General features: G+C 27.5%; 1 protein-coding gene across 2 annotated transcripts in view; it reads right to left on the reverse strand.

Moving 5' to 3' along the window:
* Positions 1-4,354: 4,354 nt before the first annotated feature.
* Positions 4,355-12,938, reverse strand: part of LOC136080698 (uncharacterized protein PF3D7_1120600-like) — an 81,498-nt gene continuing 72,914 nt past the window's right edge. For both annotated transcript variants that reach the window (XR_010638600.1, XM_065797678.1), the window contains exons 13-16: positions 9,930-10,079; positions 5,740-6,516; positions 5,177-5,257; positions 4,355-4,677 (exon numbers count right to left, since the gene is read on the reverse strand). Coding sequence is in view for 1 of the 2 variants with exons in the window: in XM_065797678.1 (XP_065653750.1) it covers positions 5,181-5,257; positions 5,740-6,516; positions 9,930-10,079 (1,004 nt within the window). In the remaining variant the exon portion in view is untranslated. The remainder of the gene's footprint in view (positions 4,678-5,176; positions 5,258-5,739; positions 6,517-9,929; positions 10,080-12,938) is intronic.

Genomic DNA, 12,938 nt, shown 5'->3' on the forward strand with positions numbered 1-12,938 from the left:
TTTCACCCAGGTACCACTGAACCTTTGGTGATTGAAATTGATTGACTCCTTCACTTGATTCCGTCAACCTCTTTTCAGCACTGCTTCAGTGATTTAAACAATGGGTTCTGGGGATCAAAAGTTTCGTGATGTCTGGAAGCCATTATAAGTAATTTCCGGCCATGAAGCTTAGCCAACCGTGTGCAAACTTCTTTTAGACGACCAGTGTTTGAAGCAGTAGTGTCAAAGCATAGCCCATGAAGGAACCGACCAATTTGAAAAGAATTAAGTAACTTCTGCATAGCTAAAAATTGTTCCTCTCCTGTTTCATGGTCCAATCTTGGCACACCAAGAAGGTGGGTCTCATTGTTGAATCTTATTGTTGAATTCACAGACGGTCTTTTGTCTCATCTGTTGCACCTGTAAAATCCTTAATGATTTTCCCTTCAAAATGTAAAATTACTGGTGTACCAGTGTTGGTAACCATTTTAATTATAATACCTCTCAGAATAGCTGCATCCTCCCGTATGATTTTGTCAGATATTCTGTGACCGGAGCTAAGAGATAATGTATTACCATCAGTATTTCCACCAGCACTGGTAACGATAGAACTTATTAGTGCATTTGCTTGATTGTTGGAAATTCCCATTCAAATTGCAGTTCTAGCAGTTTTTGACTTAATATCAGTAGGGAATGTAAGTACTTGACTTTAAGCAGGTTTCTTCCTTTTGGGTCAAGTTATCTCAAAATCCTCATCATTAAAAGTTTGATCAGTACACTCAAGTTCACAATCATCAAAACTAACTTTATTTTCAGTAGAAAATTTTGCCGGTATTTCTGTTCCTGCGTGTACAGAAGAGGTTTCCTGACTTTCTCTTAATTTTGCCCTCGCACTGGCCTGCTCAAAATGACCATCAGGTTCTCTTATCCCCATTTCCTTGTCCGATATCAAACTTCTGTGAAGAATTTCCAAATCATCACCCGCCCAAAACAATCCTATAAAAATGACCTGTTTAGCTAAATTTTGTGGGAAGGTGGGTTATTTAGAATATAAAAAAGGACTGATAAGGTTTATTCAGTTCACTTTATAGAAACACATAGGTGGCAATAGGGAAAAATGTGGAAGTCAAAGTTTACTTTTTGATTCACAAGATTCTGTGTTATTGCTATATTTCTAATCTTGACTTATATGTTAAATTTTGTCCATTTTAGGCACGTCTTTATTCCTGTTATCTTCTTAAGACATCTTAAACTTTTTTTGTGTACCATTATAACCAATCCCACTTTGTACTGAGATTTTTTTACTTTTTTATACTTTTTTACATAATTCTCAACTTGGGCTTTCAGGTTTTTTTTATCAGAAATGACCCTGAAGCCTGTTCTTCTTCATGGAACCAAAATTCAAGAGAGAATACAACCAAATTTGCAACAAACACTATCTTTAAAGCACGATACTCCAAACGAAAAGCATTTTTTGCAAAACATTGTATAAATATTTTTCGAGCATTCTCCCCTGATTGGAGTGAGTATAAATACATTACAAATATTTTATTTGATGTTAACCAAAAATAATTTTGATGTTACTTATATATAGTGTTATAAATTTTCACTTATTTTGATGAGAAAAAAAAAAGGCTGACCTGAATGTTTTGTTTACAAGCGGACAAGCAATTAAATATTTCAGCGCCATCTTTGGAAATCTGTCACTAAGGAACAAGTAATGTTGGATAATGTGCTTTCTCAGTGGAAGCTGGTTTCTTTCCATCTTTTCCATGGTAGCCCCTAGAAGGAATCTTGCTCTTCGAGAAGACCATTTAGAAACATTTAGTTTTTTACCTTTTTTTCCTATTACATGTTCTTTACTGGAATCCTCAGTTCCAAGCCTAGGGACATTTCTCGATACCCTTGTTGTCATTTTTCGTTTTATCTTACAATAAGATTTTGGGATTAATAATTTTGCTCCATTTTGTCTTATTTTAAAAACCTATATAATTAATATAACTACTTAATAATAATATAATAAACATATAATATAATAATTAATAATAATGATAAACATGTTTAGTTAAGAAAAACCTAATTAAATTTAAAAACCTAATTAATATTTAAATCCTAAATTAAAATTTTTTTTTTTAAATGATGACAATTGATATCAATTGCATAGTTACACTGTAGAAAGCTCTGGATCATTTTTATAGCGATTACGTGGTTTTTGATTCACATTGCTCTCAACTAATATATTCGTTAATATGGTAAGGGGTTTTTTAATGACAATTTTTATGGTATATTTGAGGATTGTTTTTTAATATAACTTTACGTAAATATTTGTAAAAACCAAAGTTGGATTTAGTAAAAATAAAAAAAAATAAAATGTTAATTTGTTGTTGTGAGAGAAAAAGAACCGATCAAAAAAAAAAAATTGGCTTAGTCATTTTTTTTTGGTCATCGTAATAAATTTGTAAACCTCATGTTTTGCTGTTTTATGATTTTTTTTTTTGCTTTTTGGAAATAATAAAATAGGTTATATAACTTGAATAATTCTTATATACTAATTCTTTATTTATTAATGAAGTTCATCTGGTTACGGTATGAGGTTTATTTTTCATCTTGGCTGATGGATTCTATTAGCGCCAGTTGCTTGAAAATGCCCTAAAATCCTCGAAAAAAGTTCAATTACAAAGTTTAAAACAGCTGGCGCCAATAGTAGCCGTAATGCAAACACGAAAAAAAAAATTCTACACTAATAATATGATATACCCTAATATTATTTTTAGACATACAGTGTATTAAAATTCCAACATCACGGACAAAGGGGGTATCTCTAATGTTTATTGCAAGGAAATTCTTTTTTGTTGTTAGAGATAACTTAAATCTAAATTTGATTTTTGTTTGTTCTTATGAAAGTTTATTCAACATTTGTTTCACTTTTTATCGTTTTAAAATTTTTTTTAAATAAATTTTTGTTGCGTAAAAACAGAACTTAAATATCCTAAAACCTTCTCGCATTTTTCTAAACAAACTTTTTGTTTATTGACTAAGAGAATACTTTTTTTTCAGAAACACTTTGGAGTTAAAATAATAAATTAGTTTAAATAATAATCCTTCTTGTTTAATTTCTTCACTCTCTGAAATCTTTGAATACAATTATCAGTTTACTAATCAAGTCAGGTGTATGTGAATTCTCTCATAATAAAGGTATTACAGCTTAATGAAAATACTTTCCTTTTGTGTTGTTATAAAATTTTTGTTGCCAACTAGAAATTAGAGATTAACTTTTAATATTTCTTTAAACTCTGCAAGACTTCTACTTTTAAAGTATTGTGTTGCAACTTACCCAGTTCACTTTTGCAACTTGCCCCGGTGCGGGGTAAGTTGCAACATTTTTTGTTTTTTTGTTTTACTATTGTGGAACAACTAAGTTTTATATTATATTTATCAATGTTGATTTAGTACGTCACTAAGATCTATTTTATAACCCTGATAAAAATTTGAAAAAAAAAAAATGAAAGTTACAAGAGATAAATGCAGTTTTTTAAATTTTGTTGCAACTAGCCCCGGTCTCCCCTACATGGAAACCCCTCTGAATTTCTTGTAGACAGAGTTGTTTTACTGGAGCTTTATATAATGGAGGGAACAGTTTACCATGTAATTGATAACATGGAGCAGATGAGACGGCTATACTCCTCTCCCCTCAAAAAAAAAGAAAAAAAGAAAGGTTTATACCCGAAAGAAAAAAAGATCCTCGCTGGCTGACATTTGTTGACTGTCAACAAAAGATTCAAATTTGCTGACTAATTTTATCTAAAATTTTCCTAGGAGGTTAGACACTCATACACCCCTTCCCCTTCAGAAGGGATTTGGACTAAATGATGAAGTTATTTAAGATAATTTTGATGTATTAAATTATTAAGAGAATGAAAGTTAAATTAGTGATCAAGCTCCAATAGGTTTTTGTTAAAGTTCGAAAAATAGTTGTACCTTTTAAAAGTTCTCATTTTAAAATGTTACTCTTTAAATAAACTTTAACGAAAGGTAGAACTAATTTTAAATTCTAAAAAATAGTTGAAATTCTATGATTTTAAAACTCAATGATGCTATGATTTAAGAATTCAATGGTGGCTATAATTTAAAAGTTTATTAAAGTTAAAAAAGCAATCTGATGGATTTCAATTTAGAAAATATCATGTTATCTAATGATAAACTGAAGTTAGTTAAAATATTAGCAAAAAGTTCTTATATGGTTTGCAGAAGAAAAGCAAGATATCAGCAACAGCTGATGGAAAAAAAAAAAAAAGGCTGGGAACGTAAAAATTTTCATACATAAAAAACAATGTTGTTAAAAAAAGACCACATAGACAAAGAAAAAAGTCCGATATAAAATATTATTTGAAACTATATAAAATGATATCTGACGAAAAACTATATTTAATGTTTGACAAGTTTATGTACATTATGTTAAAAAAAAAATTATTTTAGATATGAGTTTATTCCACAACTCTTAAAGTTCGTTTAAAGCTTTCATTAACTTGATGATCTTCGTTTATTCTTTTTGTAGCAAATATTAACAGCAAACACTTATGGGAACAAAAGAATCCTCGCAAACTTCGTCTTGGTTGTTTTAACAAAATTATTTAATTACTTTAGCTGATCAATTTTTAAGACTAGATACTAGCTACTTTTTCGTACGTTAGAGTCGTTCTAAAGATATATATTCATATAATTTTATATATATATAAAATTTTATGTAAATAAAGTACTAAAAAGTATAAATAGACAGTACGAAGATTAACGAGAATATTCAACTATCATTTCTGCTATCTTTCTTTCGATGTTTTTTTTTTAAACAATAACTTTATATGTATACGCCTAAATTGGCAGTAGGATATTGCAAATAAACCTCACAGAAGACATGACAGTTTTTGATGGGCTATGCTAACAAACAGGGGCGATTCTAGGAATAAAATGAGGAGGGGGCGAATCCTTAAAAACTGTTTTCTAAAAAAAAAAAAAGTTCCTCATAACTAAAAAGTTGAAAATAACCTTCTTTAGGGAGGATGTGTGTGACTCCTGTAAAATCGCCCCTGCTAACAGCGTAAATAAAAAAGTAATAGTAATAGCCCTTATGTTTTTTCAAAATTAAGTAATTTTTTCTAATATAGCATATTTATTGATTTTTGTTTGAAAAAAATAAGTAAACCTGGTTATGAATGTAAATTATTTCCAATGGTACTATACACGTCATCATAATGCTGTATTTTTTTAAATTGCTTTTCAATTTCTAAAATTAAATTCATTGTTAAATTAAAATTTTTATATTACATATATAATTACATATAATAAGCATGGTTTAAGGTCTAAAAAGATATACGAGAGAACATATAGTGTTGATGTTAGGAATATTTTATAATGCCTTAGAGGTTAGTATCGATCAATATTTTGAACATGAAAAAAACTCTGGGTCTGGCTCTGGTGTTGATTTGAATGGTAAAATACATCAAAAATTTTATTGTACTGACGGTGTGGGCATAATCAACAGTACGAGAGCTTAAATAGTGGTAATTTTAAAGACATGGTAAAACGCACTGGGGGGCGGGGGTGGGGTTACACAATAGGATAAAAAGAACCTTGTGCACTTTGTTAACACCAAAGTACACTTGGTTAAGAGTGTGCATGTAAAGAACGTAAAATTAGCAAAATCAGATCTAAACACTTAAATTAATTAATTTATATTACATAATTATAAATAATATAATTACTAACCTTTTTTCTTCAAAAGTGCATCTACTTTTTTTTTACCACTCATAAAATCTATATTGTATTTAGTTAACAGAGATAAGCCCTGTTCTTTAACAACCGGATGTAAATAACGCGAGTTTTTATGCGACTTATCTTTATTTGTTTTTATTTTCACAGTATGCAAAGCTTTTAACAGATTGTCAACTAACTTTTTTCCTGGAGTAATACCGGGATAATTGGGTTTTTTACTTATAGCAACTTTGCCACGATGTTCTAAATTAACAAAAGATTCCTTCATATGATTTAGGTGTGGATTCGATGCCACTTTTTCATTTTGCTTAAGAAAAATAATTTCTGCCTTTCCTAAATCATCGTCTCCACTGCTTAAATCAGTTTCTTTTTCAACTATAGAAACAGGCAATACAATCCCATCGGAATTCACAACTTCAATATCTTCGGTGACATTATTTGACTTCAATTTCTTTGATTTTAGTGGCACAACAAACGAATCAGATTTTATTTTTAACTTTTTTCTAACATTTATTAAATTTCCAGATTTTTTTTCAGCGTTGTCAGTTCCAAAATACCCTGAAGCTTCATTTTCTGGTTCCATGTAATTTGAGTAGGTAAAGTTTTTTTCATTATTTTCATAAGGTATAACTTTGCCAGAGAATTCTGAAGATAACAGATTATTTATAAGTTGTTGAGAATATGATTCGTCATAACTCTCTTTGTTGTCAACTTTATCATTTATTTCTGAAGGCTTTTTTGACTCAACATGCACACTCTTTGCAACAAGATCTAAAAAAAGTTTATTATTCAATTTTTTCACTCCTTTTGTTTCTTTTTATCTTCAAAAGGAAAATAAAATTGAGTTTTTTTTCTAAAGTAGGCTTTGAATAAATTTAAATAAATTCATATATATACAAATTTAAATAAATAAATAATAGAAACTAGAACAATTAAAAAATATTGTCAATCATTTGTGTACAAATTTAAAAAATTTGTTATTTCTTTTTTTTGTCAATGTCGTTGTCTGTTTAGTCCGCTAGTGTTTATACAAAGCCACCTCACCAAGAGACAAAAAAGCAACCCATCTCTAAATTATTTAATTTCTTCTTATGCAACCCGTTGATTCAGTAAAATTTGTGCATTTATAAATATAAAGATAAAAAATAAAGAGAATAAGAATTAGCTTAAAAGATTTTTAACTTGAGAATATTTTCTCAAAAAAAAAAGCTGATTGTTTATGTAAAAATCCACTATTCTTTTGAAGTTTTTAAAGTTCGCTCATTGTTTTTTGAAACATTGCTACCTAAAAGCACAAATCGCGTCCTCTTTTCAAAATTAAGTTTTTAGTACTTATTCGACCACTGTGCCGCAACTTCTGGAAATCCTCTACAAGAGATTTTTTCTTTCAAGAGAGTTATTTTCTTACCTGTAAGCAAGATTTCTGTTTTGCCAGTGTTTAAATTTTATACAATTTGTATTGGAAGTTTTTAAGACTAGAGAGAGATGATCTTAGGATATAATATTATCAGATTACAGTAGTAGTGAGGTTACCATATATCAATGTGAGTTTGATTAGCAACCTTGGTATGAGACATTTACATCAATATTACTGTATTATATAAAAAAGAGAGTATTAACTGTGTAAAAAGATTTTATAGCAGTTTAGTTTTTCGAAATACCTATAAAGCATTAAAGGAAAATAAACAAACATGAATTTTTACTATTGTAATCTAATATTTATTTGTTATTTAACTTTTAATATAATACCATTAAAATTATAATATAACCAATAATACTAATTAAAATATAACCAATAATTACTAATTGTACGTAATATTTTCACTAATGACAAATTCAGCATGTTCAAACAGTTGGAGTTAAAACCTAATTGAAGTTAAATGAGTGAGTTTATTGCAGAATACTTTTAGTCAATATTGGCAAGATACTTATACCACAATAGTTGTTTAAGTTAACCAATGACTTTTTGTTTAGCTTAACAACTGGTATAATGATTTTAGAGTTTATCTAAAATTAATGAAGTAATAAATTAGCTATTGTGTTAGAGTGTCACAAATTTTTTGTTTCAAATTAATGAATTACTGAAAAGTTAAGAGATTTTATTTAAGACACTCTAACAATTTCTTTGGTGTAACAATGGTGAATGCTTTAAAATGAAAATTACATTACCATGCATTGTGCAGGAGTTTTAAAATTATATTCTAATGACTTATTCAAGGAGTGTTTAACAACTTTAAAAAATAATTTCAGGTTCTGTAAAAATGGTTTCATTATTTGTTCTATTTTTATTGTGAATATTCAAAAGTTTATATCTGTTTTTATACTTCAAAAGTTTGCTTTAGAAGTATAAAAACAGTTGTTGATCCTGGTCTCTTGACACATTGTTAGGTCATGGTCAATCATTGTTGTTGTTCTTGCGACCTATTTTAGTTGAGAATGGAATGCTATATTTGAATGTAGCTTTTCAGATTGAAGTATTTTCTTCATTTATATTATCTAATGCAGCTTCTATATCTTCTTCATTATTCAACTTTTTACCTTGACAACTTGAAAGTGAATAATTAATAAATATTATCTAGCCATTTTTGTTTAATAACTTTATATAGGAACTAACACATGAGAAAATCCTAATACTAGAAACATGAGAAAATAGCTAATACTAGTAACATGTACCATATAATTTATACATCATTATATAAGTTTATACATCATTATATAGGTTTATTCATCATTATATAAGTTTATATTCAATGTTATTCCAGGCATAACTTAGAATGAATACTAATTTATTTAATTTTATTAATACTTTTTTGAAAGTAGTAACCAACAAGTTGTTACACACACATACTTGACATAATGCAAAAACAAAACACATACCTTGCATTAAGTAAATATATATACACACACACATATATATATATATATATATATATATATATATATATATATATATATATATATATATATATATATATCAAAGAATAGCACTCTCTGTAAAAGCATCGGTACTATGTTTAATAACAAGAAAGTAGTTGAAAGAAAACTTAAAAAACTATAAATTGTGTAAGTCATATAAACATGAAGACAGAAGAGAATTCCAAAGCATTAATGTACAAATAAAAAAATACTGAAAAACTGAAGTCTTTAAGTTATAAATTCAACAGTTACAGTATAAGATTTTGTCAGGCAACCTTAGGAAATAGTAACTTTGCAAACATTCACTAGTCATTAGCATAGAATGATTAAATCGCTTGGGATTTTTTAGGTCAGGATTAGGGTTAAATTTCACATACACAATCTTTCTTGTCAATTCAGTTCATCAAGGTTCGTGTTTTGGAGTTATAGAGTTAAGAGAGGGTCATAACCACTATTAAATAGCCTCCTCATCTGTAGTGGCCTTCTCGACCTTGAGGAGGTGAATAACAAAAAAAAAAAGAACGAGGTCAAAAAACATATAGAATTAGTCTCAAATAGACATATTCACTCGCTAAATGCATCAGATTTGTTTAGTAAGAATATCAACTTAAATTATTTTCTTATTAGTTTGGCTTCGAACAATTTTAAGTTTTTGAAGTTAATTATTTTGGAATAAAAAATTTTACGTAAAATAAATAAACCTTGCCTCTTTATAAAAAGGAATCAAAGGTACTCATGTTTTTCAAAACTGCCCATATGGCATTTTAAAAAGTAAATGGTTTTTTTTTGGAGAAAAAATAACACTTTATTAAAATTTTTACACAATGTTTGCCACTTGTTAAAAATGGGATCAGGAAAGTATTACAACTTTTAATTTAGAAATTGTACTCAAAAATAAATCAATTGTCTAGATTGTACATTTTATTTCAAATGTCAACAAATTCAAGTGACATTAGCAAGCATAGTGACATTCAAATTCAAGTGACATTAGCAAGGATAAGCACAGTCTTCACAGTATGATAGTAAGATAATACCAAGTACAGTCTTCACAGTAAAATAGTAAGATAGTACCATGTATCTTGATATCAGTTATTAAAATAAATTTAGAAAAACAAAACTGTGTTCAAAAACCTTGTGTAAAAAAACACAAAGTTTTTCAAAAAAAAAATTAAATTATTACTTTTATAGATATTAATTTTATCTGATATTGAAGTCAAATATATAAAATAAATATATATAAAAATAAATATATAGCAATCTAATTTTACCTGATGTTGCAGGCTTTTTGCCAATAAAATAATCATATTCTTTCTGAGAATCTTTAGATTTGTGCTCCTCTTTAAAATTTCTATGAACCTCATTTGCTCCACAGTACTTTAAGCATAAGCATGTATCATTCATTGCTCCAGGTCCAATAACTAAATATAACTTTATTATACATACATTAAAATTTCAATGAATTATGAAATAACTAATGAACACAATAATACTCAACTGCAATATAACTTTATTAAGTGTATGAAAGACAGAATATAAAATAACTTCAATGCAAATTTACAAAAACAAAATTGCTTAAAAAATTAGGTCCTAATTAGAGTAATTAAACTAATAATTTGTCAAACAAAATATATAACATTGTTATATATGGATATAAGAATTTATTGTTATATATGGATTAAATGTTATAAATTTTCTTCCTCAAGTCTACTGGCTCCAAAGCGGCCTCTTGAAGAGGCTACTCATTTTTGAAAAATTTTATTTGCATCTTTCTCTCAACCCTAAACTCTAAAACATGAACCTAGTTACAAGACTAAACAGAGAAAAAGGTTAAGAGTGGTATTTTTAAAGGAACATGGAAGATTTGAACCTAAAAACTCTTGATTGTGAGCCAAGTGTTCTACTTCTATTATATTACCTATTGTTCACGTTTCTTTATAAAAAAAGAGCACTTTTCTTATAAGAAAATGTGAATAAAAGTGTATGCAAATATATAACTAATGCTAATTTTGATTTATTTGCTGTTTTATAAAGTTTTTCTTTTCTTTATTAAATAGTATTAAAACTTTTTTTTTTTTAATGTTATTCACCTCCTCAAGGCCAAGAAGGCCACTACAGATGAGGAGGCTACTTAATAGTGGTTATAACCCTCTCTCAACTCTATAACTCCGAAACACGAACCTCGACGAACAAGGCCGCTGCGCGGAGAAACAAGTTGAGCGCGGTACTAATAGGGACGTAGTGGGGATCGAACTCGGAACCTCTCGCTTATGAAGCAAGCGCTTTACCACTACACCACTACCGCATATAAAATTTTAACATACAATATGCCTTAGTGGCCAAAGTGGTTACCTCCCATCATTTCTAAAGTGCATCACTGTGGTACAAATCCTTTCGTTTGCACATTTAATTTTTTTTAAATCTTTCTCAATTTTTAAAAATACAAAATAAAACATTTTTGAAGATTCTGTAGTTAAAGACACAATGTATTGAGCATTAATTGTTAAGTTAAAGACACAATTTATTGAACATTAATTGTTAACTCAAAACAAAAGTTTTAAAGATTTTTATTTTCTACTATTTATTATTTTCTATACCAAAAATAAGTATAGAAATGGTCAGTGTGGAATAGACTTATTATAACCTGTAATATACAGGTCATGGTAAGCCCATTACTACACAATTTTCTAAGTCTATTTCCACATGTTTTTTAAACTTTTTATACTGATTGTAATTAATCAACACATTCACATTTTAAGTGGCACATTTCAAGTGGGTATTCTAAATATTATTTAGACGAGTACTAATATCCGAACTGCTGATATATATATGTATATATATATATATACATATATATATATATATATATATATATATATATATATATATATATATATATATATATATATATATATATATATATATATATATATATATATATATATATATATACATATATATATATATATATATACATATATATATATATATATATATACATATAAATATATATATATATATATATATATATATATATATATATATATATATATATATATATATATATATATATATATGAAACTATTTTTCTACCACTTTTTTAAAAAATAACTGAACCACTGATATATACACACACACACACACACACACACACACACACACACACACACACACACACACACACACACACACACACATATATATATATATATATAGAGAGAGAGAGAGATGCAAAAAAAAAAGTTTTTTTCCTTTGGCTTTTTTTTGGTTTTATTGGTGTTTTTTTGGTGATGTTTATTTTGCTTATTTTTTAACAATTTTTTAGTCTTTTTTCGGCATAAATTTTGGAATAGTTTTCCTATATTCTAGTATACTTTTAGTATATAACCATTAAAAGCACAATTAGATGTATAAACACCTTAATTTAAAAAAAAAAAAAAAATTAGCTTTAAGTTAGTTATATATCTAGGCAAACTGTATGTATCTACTGTATGGAAATGTTATTTGTCATGTTCTACTAACAACTGTGATTTTTTATCTGCATTTTTTTTTTAATTATATGATTTATTAATCAAGACATTTTCTTATAGTATTATATCAGGACATTTGCAAATTTTTTTAACATGCTTTTTTTTCATGTTAAATTTTTAGACATAATTTTACGGCAAAAGGAACATTTGACTTTTTCCATTTTGCTAATTTGGTTCAGAGATTTAAATAAATGGGCAACTAAGTTTATATTTCTGCCCCCTGTATGGAGAGCTTAATCCTAATTGATTACCAACAAGAAAGACAAAAAGAAATCACTCAAAAATTCAAAGATATCCTTTCTTTTTATATAAATATGCATGTATATATAGAAATTATGGTATAGAATGAAGATATCCTTTCTCTTTATATAAATATGCATGTATATATAGAAATTATGGTGCTTTAAAACCTCTTTATATAGAAAATAACTACTCAGTGTTTTTAATGTGGTGTGGTTATCTTTTGTGCTAATCCTTTTTTAGAATCTATTGCAGAAAAACTACAGTTTTTATATCAAAAATAAAAAACACGATTTTTATAAATTTCTTGATGTCTTTTTTTACAATTTTTTTTTTAAGTTATATTTATTTTTTACTATGTTGACCTTTTTTAATATAAACTTTTTTAAAACAATATTAAGGACCTGTTGAATAGAAAATGAGCTAAAGCATGAACTAAATATTGGACAGTTAAACTTAAATTAGACTTGAATTATTCACAAAGGATAACCACAGCACATGAAAAGTACT

Source organism: Hydra vulgaris, chromosome 05 (assembly GCF_038396675.1).
Source record: "Hydra vulgaris chromosome 05, alternate assembly HydraT2T_AEP".
In the NCBI taxonomy this organism is placed as follows: Eukaryota; Metazoa; Cnidaria; class Hydrozoa; order Anthoathecata; family Hydridae; genus Hydra; species Hydra vulgaris.